Raw genomic sequence first — 22,933 nt, forward strand, 5'->3', positions numbered from 1 at the left:
ACCCAGCCAGATGGGAGGGGTATAATTAATTAAAATAATAATTACAGGAACTAGCCAATAGGTGCCACAGACAGATGCAATTTGGGCACACTAGACACTTGTACAACTCAGTCTCTTACTGCAGGATATTAATATATCCTGCATCCAGGAAAAGGCACTTTCAGACTGCCTCACCATCAGGAAAGCAGAACGCTTTAGCTTTACATTAAAAAAAAATCACAACACAGAAAGTGATAGGGCTGTTTTCATCTAGCATTTATCTGGAAATCCATACCATTATTTTTATTTCTGCCATTTATACACTTTCCAACTGACCATGTCCTCTGGTTGCTTCAGATATCTTTTAAAAAAACAACCCCAATTAATAAACCACATTAATACAATAAAAAATCAATACTAAAACACAGAGCAGCATAAAACCAAAGGCATAAAAACGATTGTGGAAAAGCAGGACACCCTGTTTTAAATGAGAAGTCCCAACCCTTTCCTGATCTCATTTGAAAGAGAACTTGGGAGTCTACAGTCCTGAAAATATTTTCAGTTTACAATTAGCACAACTGTCGGCAGCTGATAAAGTTACACTGGACTATACCACGTTTGGCCACAATCCTGAAACCGCATTTTGAAGAAAACCAGAAATTCATCAACGTAGCAAATTAAGTGGCTTGGGTACAGAAGGCAGCACAGCCTGAAGCATGATGGAAAAATTTATACCTTAAAGTACTGAAAGAGAAGCCTGATGCACTTTAAGCCGATTTAGCCCTACTGAGTTCAGGGACTGTAGCTCAAATCCAATTACTTCCCCCCTTAATGAGATTGTAGCTGATAGAGAAGATGGTGCAGTCGGAATATGAAGAAAGAAGGAGAAAAACAGGATCAAATATATGCTTTTATTTTTTTAAAAAATTATGTGTCAAATAGAGCGCTGGAATATGTAGCAGCAACCAAAAAAGGCACAGGAGTGTAGAACAACCCAGACGTAACAGAAAGTCTTTAAAAAATAGTATTCACCAGAAATCTGAAACACTTATCATGGCAAATTCATTGAAGGGCGAAAGAGGTCCTCCTGACTCTGGGTGGAATACTGAAACTTCTACGGTATCAATGACAAGTCCCTTTTCTGCACATCTTTAGCAGAGACCTGAGTGGTGGTCTCAAGCAAGTAATTGAAAGAGAAAGAGAAAGAGAGAAAAAGAGAGAGAAAAATTGGAACTTCCTGATTACAGTAGGGATATGTGCCCATGCAACTAAATGTTAAGTATTTTTAATTTATTCATGGTTTTTAAAGGTATTCATGAGTAAACATGGACAATAAACATCATGAGTGAATTAGTTTTCCCTTTAATTTATGCATCCACCAGATTATGGTAAGAGATCGATATTTGTTTTGTTTGCTTGGCGGAAGAAATTCTACCAGCATTTCATCTGTGTGTGCATACAGATTGTACTGTACAATGCTGAACTCAATCCAATGGAGATTGAGACTGAAATTTAACTGAGAGCTCCAATGTGTGCACAGCACTGGCGATCACCGGTATAAAAGTTAAATGCATGGTAAAATCACAGGAAAGGTCAACTTGTATAGAATAAAGGAACTGGAATGAGATAAGACATTTAATGGAAACCGGACAAATAGTTAGAAAAACAGCTCCTTCTGGGAATTTCAAAAACCAAAAGATCTTTAAAAAAAAGTGTACAAAATTCCCACATACCCAGTGTAATAAAAGCTACTTAAGTACATTATTCAAAAGCATAATTCCATAATACCGTTTAACTATCTGGTCTGACAGTAATAGGAACCTGTTTGGGGGAATGTTATTTAAAATAAGAGAGGTTAAATGAAGAATATCGTGTAAGTTTTCTCACCATTTTCATGTTCATTAGCGTTAAACACAAAACTCTCAAAAATAGCTTGGCTTCTTTTACACATTTAGAGCGCTAGGGAAAGGAATAAGGCCCTTTAAGAACAGAGGTGAAACTCATGTAAAATGCCAGTGATAACAATGATCTCCAATCGAAACAGTACTTATACAGTGAGCAGAGTTTCACATTCCCATATTTGTGACTTTTTTTTTTGTTCTGGAATGACTCAGTGGAAGTTGAGCTTTCCACTCCGTCAGAAGAGAAAGTCAACGAGCTTGAACCTTGGGAGCACAAGCCAATCCGCCATACAGTAGGAAAACTGGTATTCCCAGTGTTGGGTGAAGAACGAAGACTCAAGTATGCAGGCCTCAATTCAGCACTGACTCGGCAGCTTCCCTGATAAGCGAGGCAGCTTTGTCCAGTTCCGGTTCTGTCTGTTCTACTGTCACTACGACTCGGATGCTGTTAGGGGCAAAAACAGGGTAGTAGGTCAAAGTTGTTGTCTTTTCGTTGCACGGCAAAATACGTGCAACCTTACAGCACAAACCAGGCTCTTTAAGCTCTGGAACACTGCTGCCAGTCAGAGAAGACATTACTGGCTTAGGCAGATCAGTGGCCTGACTTAGTAAATAAGACAGCCGCACATGTACTCAGTCCCCTAATACTTTCCTTTGCCCAGCAATATTTTTTGCTTCACATAACAGTAGTGATAGCTTCCCCAGTCAATTCAATAATATGGATTATGAAGTCTAGATGTGGTGACTGGTATAGTTCAGTAGCTAGAAAAGGTATAGCGAGATGATGTTGTTAATAATAATAATAAATAATAATAATAATAATAATAATAATAATAATAATAATAATAATAATAATTTATTACTTATATCCCACCCATCTGGCTGGGCTTCGAGTCATTCTGTTGTTTCTAGTGACAACAGAATGTAAGTGACCTTATTCTCCCTCCCCATGCCTGATCTCAAGTAACCGTCCCCCGGCCCGTACGGGCCAGTCGTGACCGACTCTAGGGTTGCGCGCTCATCTCGCTCAAGAGGCCGGGAGCCGGCGCTGTCCAAAGACACTTTCCGGGTCACGTGGCCAGCGTGACGAAGCTGCTCTGGCGAGCCGGCACCAGCGCAGCACACGGAAACGCCGTTTACCTTCCTGCTATAAAGCGGTCCCTATTTATCTACTTGCACTTAGGGGTGCTTTCGAACTGCTAGGTGGACAGGAGCTGGGACCGAACGACGGGAGCTCACCCCGCCGCGGGGATTCAAACCGCCGACCTTTCGATCAGCAAGTCCTAGGCTCTGTGGTTTAACCCACAGCACCACCCGCGTCCCAGCATTTTATTAGCTATTCTTAAAAAAACACCCCACATATTCCAGCCCTGAATCCTATTTAGGTATAGATGAGCAAGCCATTGAGGCCAGTCTGCCTGTTCAACAGACGAGCCCATAACTTATAAAACAACAGCAACCTTGAAAATCCAGAGGTTCCAACACAAGCTACGGCATGCTTCTCAACCCACCCATTCTGCCTGCCGTCAGAAGAACACAGTTTTCGTTTAATAGCAAGGTGAGCACGTATTTACGAACCTGGGTGGTGGGAGAAATTTCTCTTCTTTCTCCAAATAGCGAGCCTGGGTTAATGCAATACCTCTGTTCATACACTGAGGAGAGAAATAGGAACATCAGGTGCCATGCTCATGTGTTATTGGACTGTTAAGTAACATGTGATACCTTGCCACAAGGAGCTAAATACATTTTTAGTCCTGGTTTGTAATCCTGTTCTCTCTCTTCTAGCCATCACCACGGCTGCTCCTTGCTCTACGGGGGCAATTTAATTGGCCCACAAGCCGCCCCCAAACCGAGCTGCCCGCTCGGCGAGTCCCTGCGCGCTGCGCTAAACTGGTGCAGCATGGCGACTCGCTACCTCGGTGCTGGAAATCGTGTCTGCGCATGTCTAGATGCCAGAAATTGTGTCTGCTCCCCCATCCCAGAACCCGGCAAGCCTTAAAAGTAGGAGAGCAAAGATAGATGGCATGTAGCAGCACCCGTAAAAGTGATGAATGAAGAAATGAGGGAGACGGGGAGTGGAGATTCACTCTGGACAATGCCATTATCCAAGAGGCTGGGTTCTACAGACTCTCTCTGTAAATACTGAATAAAAAGCAGACGGTAAGAGACATTTCCTTATCTTCGTATGTTCCTGGGCAACCGACTGGGAGTCGCCTGTCATTGTGGGAGCACACGGCTCAAGAGGCAGGGAATTTAGAGATATTTGTCCAATGCTATCTTGCCCTCAACACCCATCTCCCATAGCGGGTACAATGCTGTCTTTCATATGCCTTATTTCAAAAAGGGACTAATCCCAGATGATTGCTGTAGCAATCTTAGGGTTGCCATATTTCAAAGTGTGAAAATCCTTTTCGGCCAAAGTTGTTGAACTTTCCTTTTCTCTTTTTACAAAAAACAGTTCTGGAGCTATTTTTAAGGAAATTTGCCCAAATCTACACTTCCGGCATGGGCTGCCATACGTCCGGATCTTCCCAGACGTTAAAGCGATTTCCGCCCGGACACCATTTCCAACGGCCGAATCCCAGCTATGCCCAGGAAATTCCAGGTGTATGGCAACCCTACTTTTCAAATGTAGCCTTGCAACCCAGCACATGGAGGAATTCTAGAAGGAAGTGCAACAGAGACTTCAATACAGAACACTGTTCTTCTCATTGTTAGGCTTTGAGGACTGTAAAAAAGGACTCTTACATAATCAACAATTTCCTTCAGTAGCCTTGCATCACTCTCTCGAGATCCAGTGCTTTCTTCTAAGCGGAGGTGTAATGCTGGAGAAATGGATTGCCCCACTACACGTAGACCAGGAATCCTAAAAAAAAAAAAAAAAGGTCAACATATCAAAAACGCTGATATGGTCAGCAATCAAATGAAAGAAAAACTGGCAATGTGAATTAGCAGTCGCTTTGTAACAATAGTGAACTGAACGGAATGCATTCTTTGCTTTCCTGTAGGATTGCATGACTGAAACAGCCAACCACATGGTCAAGTCAGGAAGGCTGCCCCATCCAATGGAACTCCTTCCTTCCTTCCTTCCTTCCTTCCTTCCTTCCATCCATCCATCCATCCATCCATTCCTATACCAACCCATGATGGATCACAAGCAGAGAGCAGAAGCAAACATCATGCATTATAGCAAGTTGCCTAAGCAGTAGGTGGCCCAGCTGCAGACTACAGGCAAACTTCCCATCTCCCAAACCTTCAATTACTTTTCTTGGCCTCTGGATGTGATAGGACCAGTATCCAAATAAAATAATTTGAGAAATGGAACTACTTTCCTACATGGACAGAATCAAATGTTTAACCACAGCAAGAACAGCTTATCAGCACTGGATCAGCCAATTTCTACAGTATCGTCTACTTCTGCATAACCTGGAGTGTGGATGACAAAACATCTGGAAACGGCCATGTCAATTCTACCATTTTCTTTCAGCAACTTCCCATCCCACAGCTACATGGGTACTTGTTTTAGATGCTAAACAGCTAGACTCTAGCGTGCCAAAGAGTGTCTAGGAGGAACAAAGCAGAGACAACACTGACTTGATCAAATCTAGAAACCGAGATGACTCATTTGACTTGGGGAGGCAGTTTCAACTCCTGTAAGAGTGCCAGTAGAATCTGCCTAAACTGCACTTCTAAATTAAGAGGTGAGGCACTTCCCTGAACTGTGGAAGAATATATTTTCCTCCAACTAGGTCAGCATAAAAGCCCTGCCAGCCACGAGTTTTTCACTGGGCAAGTGGACAATGCTGTCAATAGGACAAAGATATGCAAAAACAAATTAAGAGTTTTGCTCAATTTAATTTAGAATTTAATCTCTAGAAACATCTCAATTTTCAATTATTCCACATTAAAATTGCTGGAAAGCATCTTGTTAAGAGCCTGAAATCTAATGGAAGGCTATTTACTGGAAGGAAATCAGTAACACGAGAGAGAGAAAGAAGCAGTGTTTGGAGATTAATATCATAAAGCAAGCAATCATCTAGTCACAAGCAAAATCATGAATGCAACATACAGTTTACGAGGCAGATTTTTATGGAACCATGTGAGAGGCTTGCATGCTGAAGACTTACAAAATAACTTTAGATCATTTATGAAGAACTTAAAAAGCTCAAGTCCCAATACCAATGTTTCACGTCAAATTCTAACACACAGTTTAAGTTATAAAATGGACCATTAGCACGTTTCAGAAATGAAGGCAACTAACTGCTACAAAAGGAAAAGGTGGTTTAATAAGAGAAACCGCCTTTGAATGCCAGCCAATTTAAAGCTTTGACATTTGCAGATTTCTCCCCAACCGCACTTTGTCATAAATGTCCTGTACATTTCTAGAGGCTGTTTTAGAAGTCCCAAGTTGATATCCAAGTTCCTTTTGCCACTTACTTAAAATAAACCAACATCTGACTCAAGTACGCATCAAGCTAGAGAAGAACAATAAGCAAAGCGTCAGACAAAGCTCTTCCAGACAAAAGGTCAGTTAATGTTTGTGTTAAGAGAAGAGAGTCTGGCTTTGCTGGTATGGCAACCCTATTCTAAAGGATATTTTACATAGGCAGAGGATGGGGAATTTGGCACAATGAAATGTATGCCTAATGAAAACTTGTGCTACAGAAGACGTGGTAAATGTATGAGGTGATAACTTATATGGAAAAGCTAAGGATAGTATGTAAGATGCACCTGACTACAGAAAAGAGAATTGCAGCGTCGCCTTCAAAAAAGGGAACAGATATCGTGCAACTGCCTAGGGCCAAGGCTCGTTCGTGATTTGAAAGATGTGCTAAACACTGATGTGTTCATCAGTGAATTCAGAGAGACTCATCTAAACTTGGATATATTAATTCACAACCTCTTGCGCTAACTAAAGTGAAATGCGCAGAAATTAATTTTGCACAAGAGGCTCAAACCTGAAGCGTCCAAAATCTTGATGCTAGTCTTTGCAAATATTCCTGCATTAATACTTGGGAGTGCTCCAAAGTGAGCCCAGAGCAAAGTCTTGGAAACAGGGTCTCCCACAAGTATCTATTTTCTGCAATGCTGCTGGCCAGCTACATCTTAATTATGACCATATTTACAGACACGGACTACATCTTTGGTATCAATCAAAGACTGTATTCCCTGCTAATAATTCAATGTGCAAGTAAAATAGCTAGGAGTGCCTAGGAACAAAGGCTATTTTACACATGACATGTTTATTTACCCCAGCTATAAAATTTCATATAGCACTACTGGAGGGAGTATGATCTTTTAAACGCATGTCTGATATTGGAATGCCACAGAGAAGAATTTTAAACTGAAGATAAATTATGGCTAAACTGCCCATATTGTATTTCAAGAAATTGTTCCCTGCTTTAACTGTAACTGCAGTCAAACGCAGAAGCCGGATTTTCTAAAGTAGCTCAAACTTCAACAGAGATGGGTGGGGGAAAACCCCACTAGGAGGGGCAATCTTACACAATCCTCTATATGCCTATTCAGAAGCAAGCCCTATTCCATTCACTAGGGATTACTCCTGGATAATATGGTATAGGATGTTTGGAAAACTATGGCTTTTTTAGGAGGCATTTTCCGTTCAACGTGGAGTTCGAAGTAAGAAGGCAAAGCATTCACTTACCCTTGTAAAGCCTGGTGTATTCGCTTGCATTTTTGTCGTAAAATCTGAAAAATGCCTAGACAAAACAGTTTTAAGTTGGGGTATCTAAAACTGAGCAGGATAAATATAAACAGCTTTTTAAGTCTTGTGCTGGAGTTGCCACTTCTACAAATCTGCGCTTCTACCACTCAAGAGGTTACAGGGAATTATACATAGAAAATAAATGCTTAGCGACACAAAAATGGGGCCCCCATGCTACCTTAGACCACGGGGAACAGACAACAGGCACCGTAGAACAGAAGAAGACCACATGGTCAACAATGGGGCATTTTTGCCTCTTTTAAGTCAAGCTCATGAATGAATGAACTTCTCTCAAAGGCAGAGCTGGAGAACTGATAGAGAGCAAAAAGGCTTTCTCTTATCTCAACTTCTGGGTAAACAGAAGTGAAGGATGGTGGCAAAATAGTTCAGGCATCTAAAGGAGAAATTCTCTTTCCTGGAGGGAGAACAACATAAGCCAGTGGAGGAGGCAAGGCTGAGAGGTGCTCTAACCCCTTGCCACCTAATTATTTCTGCTGTCATTTTTCCTACACCTTTTCCAACTGTAATCCAGTACAACTGGAATTGTGCACAATGTAATAGATATGGCCATTCTGAGATTTACATGATGCCATTATGCTACTAGCTGTTTTCAATTCCCTTCGCAAGGATTTCCAACGCTGAATTTGCCTTTTTCTGGCACATTCCGAGTGACTTCTCGACTAGAGAGAAGACTCTCTTTCCTGGTAGCCATTGCTATTGCCATTTATTTTTCTTCTATATTTATATGTGTATCTCTCTATTCAAAAAAAATAAAAACTCATGGCATCAACAGAAGAGAAAGAGGAAACACCACGATCATGGATCTGAAGGAGTTCCCTCATCCTTTGCTTACATCACTTTTAATGGAACAAATCACTTATATCATTTGTGGCCCATTCAACGAGCCTGGCGAGATTTCTTAGGAGATTTCTTGGGATTTCACCACTCTCAAAAAACTACAAACTTTCCTACTGCACTATGTACTAGGTGATATAGCACAACTATCCTCCAGATAACCTAGGCATCATTAAAAAAGAAGAAGGGCTGAGTCAACTATCAAGCATACCAAAATGTGAACTGCAATTCCTACAGTGAACCTACGAGCAATCTCTCATAAGAACAGGAAGTCAAACCCATCTCACAAGTCTGGCAGTTTATGCTAAACAGTTTTCTGCTTAAAAAAAAAAGATACCTGGGTTTTCCTCCATGATATTGAGGCCCTCAATGGCGGCAGCAGCTAGGAGAGGAGGCAGAGAGGCTGAAAAGCAGTACCCTTGACCAGATAATCTCTGGAAAGAAAAAACAGCATGGAGTGACCACACTTTATATAGACAATTCATTGGTAAACAAGTTGGAATTTATCTGGATGCTTAGTATGCCCTTGTTCCAAAGACCTAATCTGAAATTATTTCCAACAGTGACATGTGGACAACACAGCACAGTGGACCAACATCCATCTCACCAAGTTATCATTCTTAAGTTTGAAAGCAGTAACAGTAGTACTGTGAGCAGACAGCCTGGATTCTACTGTCACTATCAACATGCAGGACTTCGATTCTGGAAGGTGCTCTTAGCCACCTGCTGCCTTGATGACTCTGCGATCAAGAGGCCATCAGTTCAGTAGTGGAGCCAGTTAACTAGCTCTCAGAATCAGAAGTACCATATTTTTTGCACCATAACACTCACTTTTTTCCTCCTAGAAAGTAAGGGGAAATGTCTGTGCGTGTTATGGAGGAAATGCCTACGGGTGGCATGCCTACGGATTTTCCTCCTCTAAAAACTACGTGCGTGTTATGGTCGGGTGCGTGTTATAGAGCGAAAAATACGGTATCTTTATTTGCATCAACCACTAGCCACAGCAATAAAATAAATTGTACTGAAGAGGTAAAAACTTAACTATACAAAATACAATTTGGAGGTTTACATCAATAATCAAAGAATAGATCTTAATCTTATTGCTCCCACTAAAAACATTGCAGTTTTTGCTGTCACCTGATCATCTTGATCTGCTAAAAGAAAGGACACAGTAGCAATGGTTGAGCGACCCGGCATTGATAATAATAGAGGGGTAATAACCTCACTCCTCAAATCTTTATATAATGAGTGCAAGACAGAAGCACATGAGCCACTGACTCAATACTGCCCTCTCCACAAGGACATAATTGTTTCCCCAGCAGGATTTTTCAAAATTGACCCTCAAGTACAGCCGAAGGCAGTATATTCAATCTTGCAAAAGTGAAAGCTCGTCTGTATTTTGGAATTGTTAAATTTTGCAAAGAGGGTGCCAAAGTGACTAGGTGGAAAACAATCATACTGTGGATGAAATTTCCTTGTGGCCAAGTTAGTCTGTCGCTTGATATCATATAGGTAAAGTTAAAGGGACCCCTGACCTTAGGTCCAGTCGCGGATGACTCTGGGGTTACGGCGCTCATCTCGCTTTACTGGCCAAGGGAGCCGGCGTACAGCTTCCGGGTCATGTGGCCAGCACGACTAAGCCGCTTCTGGAGAACCAGAGCAGCGCACGGAAACACCGTTTACCTTCCCACCGGAGCGGTACCTATTCATCTGCTTGCACTGTGTGCTTTCAAACTGCTAGGTTGGCAGGAGCAGGGACCGAGCAACGAGAGCTCACCCCGTTGCAGGGATTCGAACAGCCGACCTTCTGATTGCCAAGTCCTAGGCTCTGTGGTTTAACCCACAGCACCACCCGTGTCCCTTTCAATATCATATAGGCGCTAATTAAATTATTTGCTTTACTGAAGCCCAGGTTCTCCTTTGCTTTAGGACCTTCACGCCTACTATCAACTACTTCTCCCCAATTCTTCCCCGGTCAGCCACCTTCCTTTATGTATACTGGGCACCAATTCAGCTGCATCCAGTGAAACCTTTGCCCCATTCCGCAGCAATAGCTGCTGATGCTCCTTGTTTGCTGCGGCTCCCTTGGATGGCCATAATAAATAACAAGATGAAAGATGAAAAAATATTTCAGTAATTCCAGTGGCACCTTAAAGATCAACTAAATATAAGCTTTCAAGGTATGAGCTTTCGTGTATAACACACACTTCGTCAGATACTCTGAAGCAGAGGTCGCTTCAGCCTTATAACTGTTGATGACTGTTATGGCAGTCGGTTCCACAGGGAAGGGCAAGGGATTTTTAAAGGGATAGATGACCAAAACTAGCTTTCATGTATATAATGGGACATGAATCCAATATCTCTATTCAGACCAGGTCTCTCCATTGTTTTTAGTTTGGTAATGAGTTGTAATTCAGCAACTTCTCTTTCAAGTGTATTTCTAAAATTCTTTTGCAATAAGACAACTACTTTAAGATCTTGTATACAATGTCCTGGGAGATCGAAGTGTTCACCTACTGGTTTCTCTGATTCCTGATGTCAAATTTATGCCCATTTAGCCTTTGGCATAAAGTTTGTCCTGTTTGTCCAATATAGAGAGCTGAAGGGCAGTGTTGGCATTTGATAGCATATATAATATTGGAAGATGAACAAGATGGTGTTATTCCCAACTGACAACATGAAGAGGAGATGCTCCCACCAGCCTACCAACATCTGCCAGACTGGCCAAGTGTGACTCCACTCTGTCCAATACCTGCCTTGGTCACAGTATTCTACTGGAACTCCAAAACATACAACATATCATGCATTTCTGGTTTTTGCACCTACCTGGTGATCAATAACAAAGGATCGCCCACAGCAAAACCCTCCAATAGAAGCCAGGGAGTTTTCCATATTTGCACTTATAAGATCAATGTCATCCATCTGTTGCACAAACAGGGCAACACCAGAGTTAGATAAAAATAGCATGTTTGGTAACCAGCCATATAGCTGTAGAAAGGTTAGATTGGCTTCCTAAATTATTTAACCCTCCCAAACGTGCCCATAATTAATAAAGACACAAACTCTTTAAATTCATCTAGAGAACAACGGACAGCAAAATACAAGAGAAATTATTAACTCAATGCAAATTTCTGGTGCCAGTGGGTATGCTACAAAGTACAGTGATATCTTGGTTCTTGAACTTAATCCGTTTCAGGAGTCCATGGAAGCTGTGTCAGACGTTCGGCTTCTGAAAACGTTCGCAAACCAAAACACTTCCGTGTTTGTGGTGTTTGGGAGCCAATTTGTTCGGCAGCTAAGCTGTTCGGGAACTAAGGTACCACTGTATCCACAATTTAAGTTTTCCTGGTTTTATCCACTGACATCTAAAAGAGCAAAGTGGATCTGAAGCAGCTCTCAACTTAACTCTGGAATACATTCAGTTAACACATTTGACCCGAGTGTCAATATTAATGTAGATTTCTACATGCATTTTCCATAATGATTACAATGACACAACTCATCTGGAATAAATATGCTCAACGGATCAGAAGATGAACAGGGAGCAGGATTTTTTTCCCTTCCAAGATTAGCTCCTTGCATCTTTCCAAGTTCTACTTTATGAGCTCTTTACCTCTTTGTGGATAAACAGTTCCTGAACATGTAGAAGACACTACAAGTAGCACCCTGAATCCTAGCCAGTAATTTGTAAAATGTTCTGAAGGATTTATATAAAGTTATGTGTTAATTTGCATCATGCAGGTATACTGATGCATACTTTGTGTTAAGTATGTTCTTTCATATCAGAAAATTCACTCATTCATTTGTCCGTTCCCAAAGCAGATTCTTGACAAATTCAGAAAAGGCAAAGCAGTAACCAAAAAAACCTGCAAACTGGGTAAGTCACAGTAGGTTGTTTTAAAAGGACAATGATTTTGATAACTTGAAGATGCTTTACGTATTTGTTGCTAGTAATAATCCCGCCTATATTTAAATTTTCTTTGCAAAGCTAATATTTAAGGGATTATGCAAGAGACAAGATTGCCATGCACAGAATTTGCATATAATGGCTGCTAAGCCACTGCTATAAACATGACAAGTATATCAAAGGTTGTTTCTTCCTTTTGGCACAAAAAGGCCTTGTCATTTAAGAAAGACATGCACTTACATTTATTCCAAAATGTTCTGTAACTCCTCGTCCATGTTCTCCCAGCACTCCGAAGGAAAGACTTTCTTCCAAAAATAACCTCACTTTGTATTTGTATTTCAATTTCACCTACATGTTTATTCAATTGCAAGTGACACAATAAAGCATAATATTATCGAGTGCTCAGGACAAGAAACCAGATTCATGCACAAGTTGTCAAGCGTTCAATCAGATTGTTGTTCAGTCAACTTCATTCTAAAAATGCAAACTTCCATGCACTTTAATTCCTTGACATTGTTGTAAGATATGGAACATATTTAGCCTGATTATGCACAGAATATAATTTTCTGTGCCCTGGTGCCTCACTGAGTAGCTGGACTTTTGGGAGTCGAGGGTGTGTGTGCGGTGAAATATCAAAATACAGAACTAGTAACCTTAAAACTTTGGGAGTAGGAACAGACTTCCTTGAAGGAACAAATAGAAAGCCTTCTTACTGAGAAATTGCCCAAATGCATTGTAACAAAACTTTCCCCAGTTATAGGGGAAAGTTATCAATGCACAACTAGAGTTTTAGGCAGGACACAGCAGCACCAATATAACACGCCTCATTCCCAGTGTGAGAATATTGTCTCCTGCCTCGAAATTGCTGCATCCCATTCTTCTGACCCCTGCACCAGCCAAGTGTCCTCATATATAAGGGGTGAAGCCCTCAATCCCTATCTAAGGTAAAGGTAAAGGACCCCTGAGCAGTTAAGTCCAGTCAAAGGCAACTATGGGGTTGTGGTGCTCATCTCACTTTCAGGCCGAGAGAGCCAGCGTTTGTCCGCAGGCGGCTTTCTGGGTCATGTGGCCAGCATGACTAAACCGTTTCTGGCTCAAGTGAACACTGACGGAAACCAGAGCACACGGAAATGCCGTTTACCTTCCTGCCACGGTGGTACCTATTTACCTACTCGCACTGGCATGCTTTCGAACTGCTAGGTAGGCAGGAGCTGAGACAGAGCAACAGGAGTTCACCCTGTTGTGCAGATTCGAACCGCCAACCTTCTGATCAGCAAGCCCAAGAGGCTCAGTGGTTTAGGTCAAACACACACATCACTAAACAGTCTAGTATTTTTCTGTTCATTCTTCACATAGCACATAATGACTGGTAGGGAAAATACTTATTGACAAAAACTACCTACTCACCAATTCCGGAAGAGGACAAATATCTCCAGCGTTAACATACAAACCCTCAACCACGATAAAGCGCCGGGTTACACGAGCTTTACGAGGGTTCTGTAGAGAAACGAAAGTTTCGTATGGACGCTTCTTAACAGATGCTTGTTATGAGATAATCTTACTTAAGTTACTATTAAAATGCCATCAAAAGTTGACAGAATGTATAGAAGAAAAGCTTGAGCTTATGCCAGCAGAAATCAATGGCCTTAAACACATTTTTAACAATATGATACTTTGTGGTTAAGCATTCTTTATAGCCAGTAAGCTCTGCAGCCAGGATAAAGGCTTAATGCTATTAACTCCGAGCCTTTAACACAAATGTTGATGTATAAAGAAATGTGCATGGCTCTGTTTTGATACTACTTTAATGCAAAAATGGTGCTTACAGTGTGGTTGTGAAACAAAATGGAAGTATTTTTTACACTGCACTGATATTGCGGTGGTGTGCGTTCTGGTTATTTTGAGTTATTTTTTAAAAAAATAAAAAGTGGGTGAACTGCATATCTTACAGTTCCATCTGTAGATTTTTCAAAAGTTAAGTGAAAGTTGCAGACACCAAGCACGGCTATCTGAATAAATGAAACACAGCTGCCAAACCTACTTCAAAAGATACACAACACTTCATTTTCAGAATGGTCTAGAAGATAAATAATGAGCAATGAAGGCATCAAAATATGTTAGCTTAAGAATACACCCTACAACACATCAATGACTTCAAAAATACCGTACCTTCTGATCTTCAATCTCCTGCTCTTTGAGTAGATGCTCAAGGTCAGCCATATCATTATGTTTAAAAAACTTAATGTTGCTTCTGGATGCCTGTAAGCCTTTCTGGATAGCAAAGCACGCTGCTTCATCACTGTAAATACACAGAATTGTGTCAGTTCACTCTTAGCATGAGCTGCCTTTTTGAAATCTGATTTCTCTCCATAATGTACTTTTCACGAACTGCTACACAATGTGCTTTTTTGACCATATGAGCAGCCTCAACCACCTCCAGCTACAGAAGTGTACAGCAAGACTGCATTCGATTAGCAATATTGTCACATGACGGGCTCTTGTATTCTTCTCTCTCTGAAATGGCCACAAGGAGATGACATGCTTTTGCTTCTATTTCCAATTGCAGTTTAACTGTGTTATTTTTATCTATGGTTTATTGAAACAAGACAGCTGCATGAACAATGCTTCCCGGTTTGCCTGTTTTAGCAAACCATAGTTAACATTCATGACAGCTTCCCTAGGTTTCGCTACAACAGTAAAATGTGAAGCTTCCAATCTTCTTCGCTGGTGAAAGAAAGGAAAATGAATGTGCCTGAGGCTCATTCACATAATGATAAAACCATAATTTGTTATGTTTGAATGCAGCCAGTGTATGAGAGCTGCCCAATCAATAGCCAACAATTTTGTTTTTCCTGTGTTCACAAGGAACTGTTACTAACATCATTTTGTTTATTAAAATGTTTCTATCCCTCTGTATGAATCAAAAAGATCCCTAAGGTGTAAAAATACACACACACACACACAGTACTTTTTTCTGGGGGGACGAATACTCCTAAACATTTTGTGAATCTTTGTACTTTTGTCCATTTACTGTATTTATTTCCCCCGATTTGAACTTTAAAATGGTGATTTTCTTGAGTTAAAATGAGAGTATATAGAAATCCTTTAAAGGATAGTTTCAGAAGGTGGCATCACTCCTCCAACCCATCACCTTTGGCATACAGGGTGTCACACTGATTCATCTTGTCTCTCAACATGAACATGAAACAGCTAGATCATCCCGGTATTTGAGCTAGAGATCATCTATATGCAGATCAAAACTAGCTTTCATTTCCATCTTTTGATGCAATGGAAGTTCCTAAACTGGTGAGTTCTGCAGTAGATTAAGGTGAACAAACCGAAGCTTAATCCAGACAAGGCAGAGGTGCTGCTAGCTGGACGTTCTGGCAGCCTGGAAGAGGTTTGGGAGAGGCATCCCTCTTAAAAAAAGAAATCTGGTTTGCAGCTTGGCAGTGCTCTTAGGTAAAGCCTTGCTTAAGGATGTTCAGATAGCAGAAGTGGTTACGGCTGCCTTTTGCCAGATCTGGCTAGTGGAGCTGCTGTGCCCTTATCTCGGAAACCAGACTCAGACATATCCTAGTCACTTCTAGCCGATCATTGTAACACTATGTTAGGACTGCCTTTGATGGCAGAGCAAAAACTTCAAATAGACCACAATCCCTCTGGCCCAGCGCTGACAGGAGATAGCAGTTTGCAGCATAAAACTGCAATACTGCATCATCTGAACTGTCTACCTATTTGTTTCTATACTCAATTCAAACTCCAGTTGATAGAGTCTGTAAGTCTATAGTCACCACCTCAAATTGAGCCCAGCAACAAACTGGTACCTGGTGAAGATGGAACAGTATCAGGGTTTTACGGTTTGTTTTTTCTGTCATTTTTATTAGTTTTGGATAGGATTCCGTGGTTTTGAACTTTAGAGCCCTATATGGCCTGGGAACAGAGCACCAACTATCTCCACCCATATGAATCTGCCTAACCCCAGAGATTAGCTCCATGGGGTTTGAAATGTGGACAGAAAATTTTCTGAGCTGATGGCAAGATAACCACATCCTTCCAAAAGGCTCAAACTGAGCTTGTCTTCTGAAGAGCAGCTAAGACATTAGGGCTGGGTGACCACAGACATCTTTAGGCATTCCTCCTTTAATTAGTTATTTGACTACACTGCTCATAATCTCTTAATTGTAATTTTAAACATAAAGGCTATTTTAATGTTCTTTTATTCATTGTTTTACATTTTTTTAAAAAGTTTGCTTGACACCTTTAATAATTTTCTTAAAGGAAGCTAGTATATTAATAAGGGGAAAACTGCCAGGGCTAGGTAATTCATAGCCATTGAACTCACTCAGTTCATAGGTTACGTGGGGGGGGGGGAATGGAAAGGGGGGGAAAAATCAGACTACGTATGCTACAGACACATTTATCTGGGAATGTCTCATTGAGTTCAATGAGATTTACACACGCACACACACGATTTCAGTTAGTATCAACTAACACATAACAAGCACAAGCTCAGTAAGAGTGCTCTAGAGGAGATTTTTGTCTGACATTAAGTAAATTCATTCCAACCACTCATCAAGTGCATTTCTTTGCTTGGCTGTAACCTATGGGGGATACTGACAAAACGTTTCAACAGCTGCTAGCAATTTTTAAAGAGTTTATTCTGAAGCAGCAATTGATCGTTAAACCCAAGTAGTCATTTTGAAAGCATTTCATAAGCGATTAAAACTACCCCTTAATAGGCATTTAAAATGGTATCAAGATACAGCTTTGAAAATGACAAGATCATATAAGCGATCCTACACTGGTGCTGAAAAATTGTGCATAACCACTTTCCTAACAATCACGTTCAGCCCTTCTTCAAGGAGAAGGCCTATTAAAGTGCTTTTATAACTGTCCCAGTTAATCTCATTTTTAAACAATTGAGATTGATAGCTCATAATGCATGTTCACTAAAACAGACCACAGAACCCACTAAGAGCTGGTAACCAGAAGCAACAGCTTGTAGGTTGTCCCTTTGAGAGAAATATCTATGGTTAACTTGGGTGTACACAGATGTTGCCAGCAGTGGCTGGCAACTATTCGTGGATTGCAACAGCTGGGGAAAGTGTCACTACAACAGGGGAGATTGTCCCTATCAGGTATATGAGATGCCCCCATCTACAGCCCAGCTCATAGGCTTCTTTCTACAAGCAGTTTTGCATCTGTAAGCCATTGGTAGAGACTGTACGAGGAAGGCACACAATGCTTATGTTCACTGGCCACCTTACTGTACTCTAGCCCAGTTTGGAAATCTCTTCCCCAAAGGCTCAACCAAACCTCAAACATGCACAACTGTTCTAAGAGCGCCAAGACAAATTTGTTTGAAAAGGGTTTGAGTTGAAGTGGTTCAAGCAGGAAGAATAAGTTCTGTTTTAGTTTAAACTGATTCTATCTGGTTATCTCCTGCTACATTATCTACTGCAATGTGCTCTACATGGGGTTAACCTTTGAAGGTGACTGGGAAACTACAACTAATCCAGAATGAGGCAGCTAGACTGGTGACTGGGAGTGGCCGCCGAGACCATATAACACAGGTCCTAAAGCATCTTCACTGGCTCCTAATACATTTCCAAGCACAATTCAAAGGTACTGACCATTAAAGCCCTAAATGGCCTCAGTCCAGTAGACCTGAAGGAGCATCTCCACCCCCATCATTCAGCCTGGACACTGAGGTCCAGCTTTGAGGGCCTTCTGGTGGTTCCCTCATTGTGACAAGTGAGGTTGCAGGGAGCAGGCAGAGGGCCTTCTCGGTGGTGCCACCTGCCCTGTGGAATGCCCTCCCGTCAAATGTCAAGGAAATAAACAACTATCTGACTTTTAGAAGACATCTGAAGGCAAGCCTGTATCAGGAAATTTTTGATGTCTAATGTTTTACCATTTTTAATGTGCTGTAGGCCACCCAGAATAGCTGGGGGAACCCAGCCAGATAGGCGGGTATAAATAATAAAATTATTGTTTTATGATGAAGATGTAGTAGTAGTAGTAGTAGTAGTGGGGTTAACTATCACACAAAGGATTCTGATTTGATTTGAAGGAAGAAAATTAGGTGAACAAGGCAAGTCATAGGATAAAAATAACCACATCTGCATTGGCACTCCCCCCACCTCCAAGTGCTGCAGTTCCAGGAATTGCTAACAAGTGCAATGTTCCTTACTCATGAACACACAGTCCAGGATGGTAGGGATTCCTCTTTTGACAGAGAGTGTAAACTGGCTCTAAGATTATTACCTTTTGTGGAACATGGTACCTAGAAACAAGTGGATTTTGCTATGAAGAACCTCAATCTTACAGAGAGGACAAGAAAAACTACCGAGGTTCTGAAGGAGCCTCTTCAGAAAGTCCCATGTACCTCTACTTACGTATCCCTCTGGATACAGAATCTGGCCACGGCAAACCCAGAAGTGTATACTTCTGGGTTTCGCCCCGCATGCATGCGCACAAACGCTCTGCATGCCTTGTGCATGCACAGAAGCGTGTCTCTATTTACATAATTTTTGGGGTGCAAACAGACCCCCGGAACAAATAAGTTTGTATCCAGAGGGTCCACTGTAATATAGAAAAAGTGAACATTACGTACACAAAAACGATGTCTCCTCGTTTTGAATAGGCAGGAATAGCACTGGCAATTGTAGCAAATCCATAGGAATATATTATTGCTTCCTCGGTCCTCATAAATTTGGCAAGTCGTTCCTCCAGTTCCAGATGTACATCTGTTTGAGAAGGGTAGTTTATGTTTTAGAAAAGTCACACAAAGATGCAAAGTCATTAACAGCATGAAAATCTATTCAACTTTGCCCAGGTTATTTTCTCCTTCACACACACACAAAGGGAACAAGTACAGGCTGACAATCCTGTCATTCTAACCAGGTGCAAAGTAACTCATCTGAGTGTTTGACTGCATTACCTTAAAAGGGCACTTATGTTTTGTGAGTAAAAGTAAGCAAGCCACACTCAGATACCTGTCAGAAATATTCCAGAAACGAATACCAAAACGTGTCTGTTGTTGGGAAACTATAAACAGAGGGAATCAACATTGCCAAGTTTCAGAGGCTTGTTTAGAAAGCTAAGGGGTAATTATCTTAGCTCTATATTAACATAGTGCATTCCAAGTGGAATTCCCCAAGCAGTTTTCAGGCTTGATAAACCAACAAAGCAATCAGTAGAGTTAAATCTCTTCTCCTGACACTTATTTCTATCTTGCATTTTTCCACATTTTGTTTTGCCTTCTCTCATCCCCTACCTTCCTACTCCTCCCCAACTCCTCCTTTTCTGAACATCCCTCATTTCGAATGAAACATTCACATCTATCACTTACTGAGCCCTATTTTACAGATTCATCCATTATTATTTTTAAAATGTTTTTATTGAATATTTCCTGGGGTTACCAAAGTACATACATCACCTCTATTTTCAGATTCTAAAGTTCTTTCTGCAGATCAGTGAGACTTTAATATTGCATATTGCATACAAGGGTGGGGGAGAAGAGAGTTGGGGGGGGAGAAGGGAGGTAGTAAACTTTCATTGTTTTACATGGTATATGTGCAAGGTTTTTGTGTCAGTGTCACGTGGGTAGGTTCTCTTTCTATTCCTTTATCAGTTTTTGTTGGCATTGAGAGCGGTTGGGGGCCCAAGGCATGGATGGTCACCTACAGTCGACTGCAGTGAGTTTTGTTTGCCCCATGTGTGTGGTGTTGTTGGGTCAAGTTAACCATCGATTCATATGCTGCCAGTGGGCTCACCTTTATTACACACACAACCCAGCAAGATCCATCCATTTAAGAAGAATTAACCGTTGTCCCCAAATATAATTTCAACCATGGTGAAAAACGTGAATTAAGATCCATCTCATTTTGGGGGTGGTTGCTAGAGGGGCTCAATCCAGCGTAGCAGGAGTGACTATAGTGTGCATAAATGAGTGCCACAGAGCCCAATATTTCTGCTTTCACCCATCTTCCATGAAATATGAAAAAGGATAGCAAGCTCATTGTTTTGTTTACATATACACCACTTACATAGGGACATGGGTGGCGCTGTGGGTTAAACCACAGAGCCTAGGGCTTGCTGATCAGAAGGTCGGCAGTTCGAATCCCCGTGACGGGGTGAGCTCCCGTTGCTCGGTCCCTGCTCCTGCCAACCTAGCAGTTCAAAAGCATGCAGTGCAAGTAGATAAATAGGTAAGGTAAATGGCATTTCTATGTGCTGCTCTGGTTCGCCAGAAGTGGCTTAAGTCATGCTGGCCACATGACTTGGAAGCTGTACCCTCAGCCAATAAAGCGAGATGAGTGCCGCAACCCCAGAGTCGTCCGCGACTGGACCTAATGGTCAGGGGTTCATTTACCTTTATACCGCTTACATGGTAAAATGGCTTCTAAGTGGTTTAAGGCAGCACAAGCAGGCACTGCAAGGAATAGGGTATCTATTTCTCCAAGGACAAGTGGTGGGGAAGAAAGTTTTACTGAGCATCATGAGAGCCCTCCAGGAGTGGCCACTGTGTCTGTGTCAGGGCAGAGGAGAAATGGTGGAGACCGCCTGCCCATCCTGCCCCTTCCAGGGAGGAGGAGGAAGAAGACAGTATAGATTTACAACAGGGGTTTGAGGAAGGTCACAGCTCAGAGGCAGATGAGGGGAAAAGTTGGGAAATCATGGGAGAGCCAGAACAACACCCGGCAAACACGTTGTCATTAGAAAGCATTCCAGACCCTCCATCTCCCAGAACCCGGCGAGCCTTAAAAGTGGGAGAGCAAAGAGCTCAAAGACAGAGGGCATGTAGCAGCACTCGCAGAGATGATGAGAACAACGAATGAGGAAGTGGGAGAGATTTGGGGGGGGGTGAAGATTCACTCAGGACAACACCATTATCCAAGAGGCTGGGGTCTATAGCCTCTCTCTGTAAAGATTGAAATAAAAAAGGAAAGCAAGAAACTTTTCCTTGTCGTTATACTTTCCTGGGCAACCAGCCGGGAGCTGGTGCCAGCATCCTGAGAGACTGATAGGATGAAACCTATTAGTTCAGACCATCTCCTTTCAATATAAAGAAAGTTGCCAAGATCAGAGATACTGGGGAACTGGTAACAGGCCAAATTAAGGAACCTCATCTCCCAATTTTTCCAGCTCAAAATCTCTCATTATCACATCGGGAGGGGGGCAGTTTGGACCCAATTTAGTGACCAACATTCCTAAGAGAATCTGCTGTTAAAATCCAAGGAAAAGGGGCAGGGCGTAAACCTTTCTCTTCTCATATTCCTATGCACCCTTGGTATTAAGCAGGAGCATGAGAAGATGACACATACACTGGAAAGAACAGCCAAACCTTCAGAGTAAGAAGTCTTTCACCATACTGAAAACCACATGGCTTTAAAATTAAGAAGTCAGGATATCTAGATGGGAATCTAGTCAAAACATCATCAATTATGGTCATGGATAGTGTTTCGCCACAATCTTCCACTAACAAGGAAGGTAGGAGAATTCTAGCACCACCACTGAAATGATTAAAAGGAGGAGCATGGAAGACGTTGTTCTCATATGGTAAACTATCAAATCACAGTGCCCAAAATGCCGACGATAAGATGAACATTTTGCCTTGTGAAACCTGAACAGTCCCAAGTGACTTCCTGGAAGCCATTCCCAATCCTCTAGGTAAAAACACCAGCAAGTTAAGCAACTCCCACCAGAAAGTTAGACTATACGGGAGATAAAGGAAAACGTTTAGGCTCACTGCATTGCTGTCTCTATAGCGCTCTGCAGAGACAGGAGAGGAATGTGAAACACCCTCACACTGTGATTAAATGCAGACTAGGAGCTTCACAGCAGGATTTGTATTACAAAAACCCTCCGCTTGAGGTTTGAATCCAAACCTCTTGATTACCACACAGATATAGTATGTTGGCAATATCTACATTACTGTGTTCACAAGCGCTCAAGATGTTTCGGCCAGAAATCAGACTGCCCCCTCGTGGCCTCTTTGGAAAGCTCAGTATTTAGTCTTTGCTTCAGCTCTGCCAATTATCCCTGTATGACATTTGAATAACAGCGAAAAGAAGCTGTGAATGTATGCGGGTGTATCCCAAGAAGCATTCTTGAAAGAAGCTGAAGGCATCATCCAGCAATGTATTCTGCTCAAACAAGATAGATTCTGTAACCGATACACACTGGAGAATCTAACGAAGCTTCTGTAAATAATCGGCTGTAACGGTTTCATGACCCTGGAAAAAGCTGCAACTTCTATTGCAAGCAGAGATTGGGTGAAGGCTGCTGCTGTGGAAAAAAAATCAGGAACTGATCTGGAAAGTTTAAGGGAAGCACAGGGAAAAGATGGAAGTTAGGATGCTGTTGCAACTGTCCTGCCCAGATGGATCTGCTTTCAGGTCCAGTTGATGTGGCCAGAGGCAGTCTGAGACTGGCCAGAGGCAAGTCATAGGAATTCTTTTTTAAAATTATGTCAAGGCAATAGCTGAATTCTTTAACGAAAAGCTTCACAAGTTCCTGTTTCTTGCTACTGGCATTACAGAATATTCAAAGACTAGG

General features: G+C 41.7%; 1 protein-coding gene across 1 annotated transcript in view; it reads right to left on the reverse strand.

Annotated features, from left to right (window-relative positions):
- Positions 1 to 876: 876 nt before the first annotated feature.
- The window catches only part of SPTLC1 (serine palmitoyltransferase long chain base subunit 1), a 39,238-nt gene continuing 17,181 nt past the window's right edge, over positions 877 to 22,933 (reverse strand). Inside the window, exons 6-15 of the mRNA XM_081213766.1 lie at positions 18,987 to 19,119; positions 14,537 to 14,666; positions 13,775 to 13,864; positions 12,608 to 12,715; positions 11,287 to 11,382; positions 8,798 to 8,894; positions 7,546 to 7,600; positions 4,629 to 4,746; positions 3,459 to 3,532; positions 877 to 2,325 (exon numbers count right to left, since the gene is read on the reverse strand). Coding sequence (XP_081069892.1) covers positions 2,232 to 2,325; positions 3,459 to 3,532; positions 4,629 to 4,746; positions 7,546 to 7,600; positions 8,798 to 8,894; positions 11,287 to 11,382; positions 12,608 to 12,715; positions 13,775 to 13,864; positions 14,537 to 14,666; positions 18,987 to 19,119 — 995 coding nt within the window. The 3' untranslated portion in view covers positions 877 to 2,231. The remainder of the gene's footprint in view (positions 2,326 to 3,458; positions 3,533 to 4,628; positions 4,747 to 7,545; positions 7,601 to 8,797; positions 8,895 to 11,286; positions 11,383 to 12,607; positions 12,716 to 13,774; positions 13,865 to 14,536; positions 14,667 to 18,986; positions 19,120 to 22,933) is intronic.

This window comes from Podarcis bocagei (genome assembly GCF_964188305.1).
Source record: "Podarcis bocagei genome assembly, chromosome: 11".
NCBI classification, from domain to species: domain Eukaryota; kingdom Metazoa; phylum Chordata; class Lepidosauria; order Squamata; family Lacertidae; genus Podarcis; species Podarcis bocagei.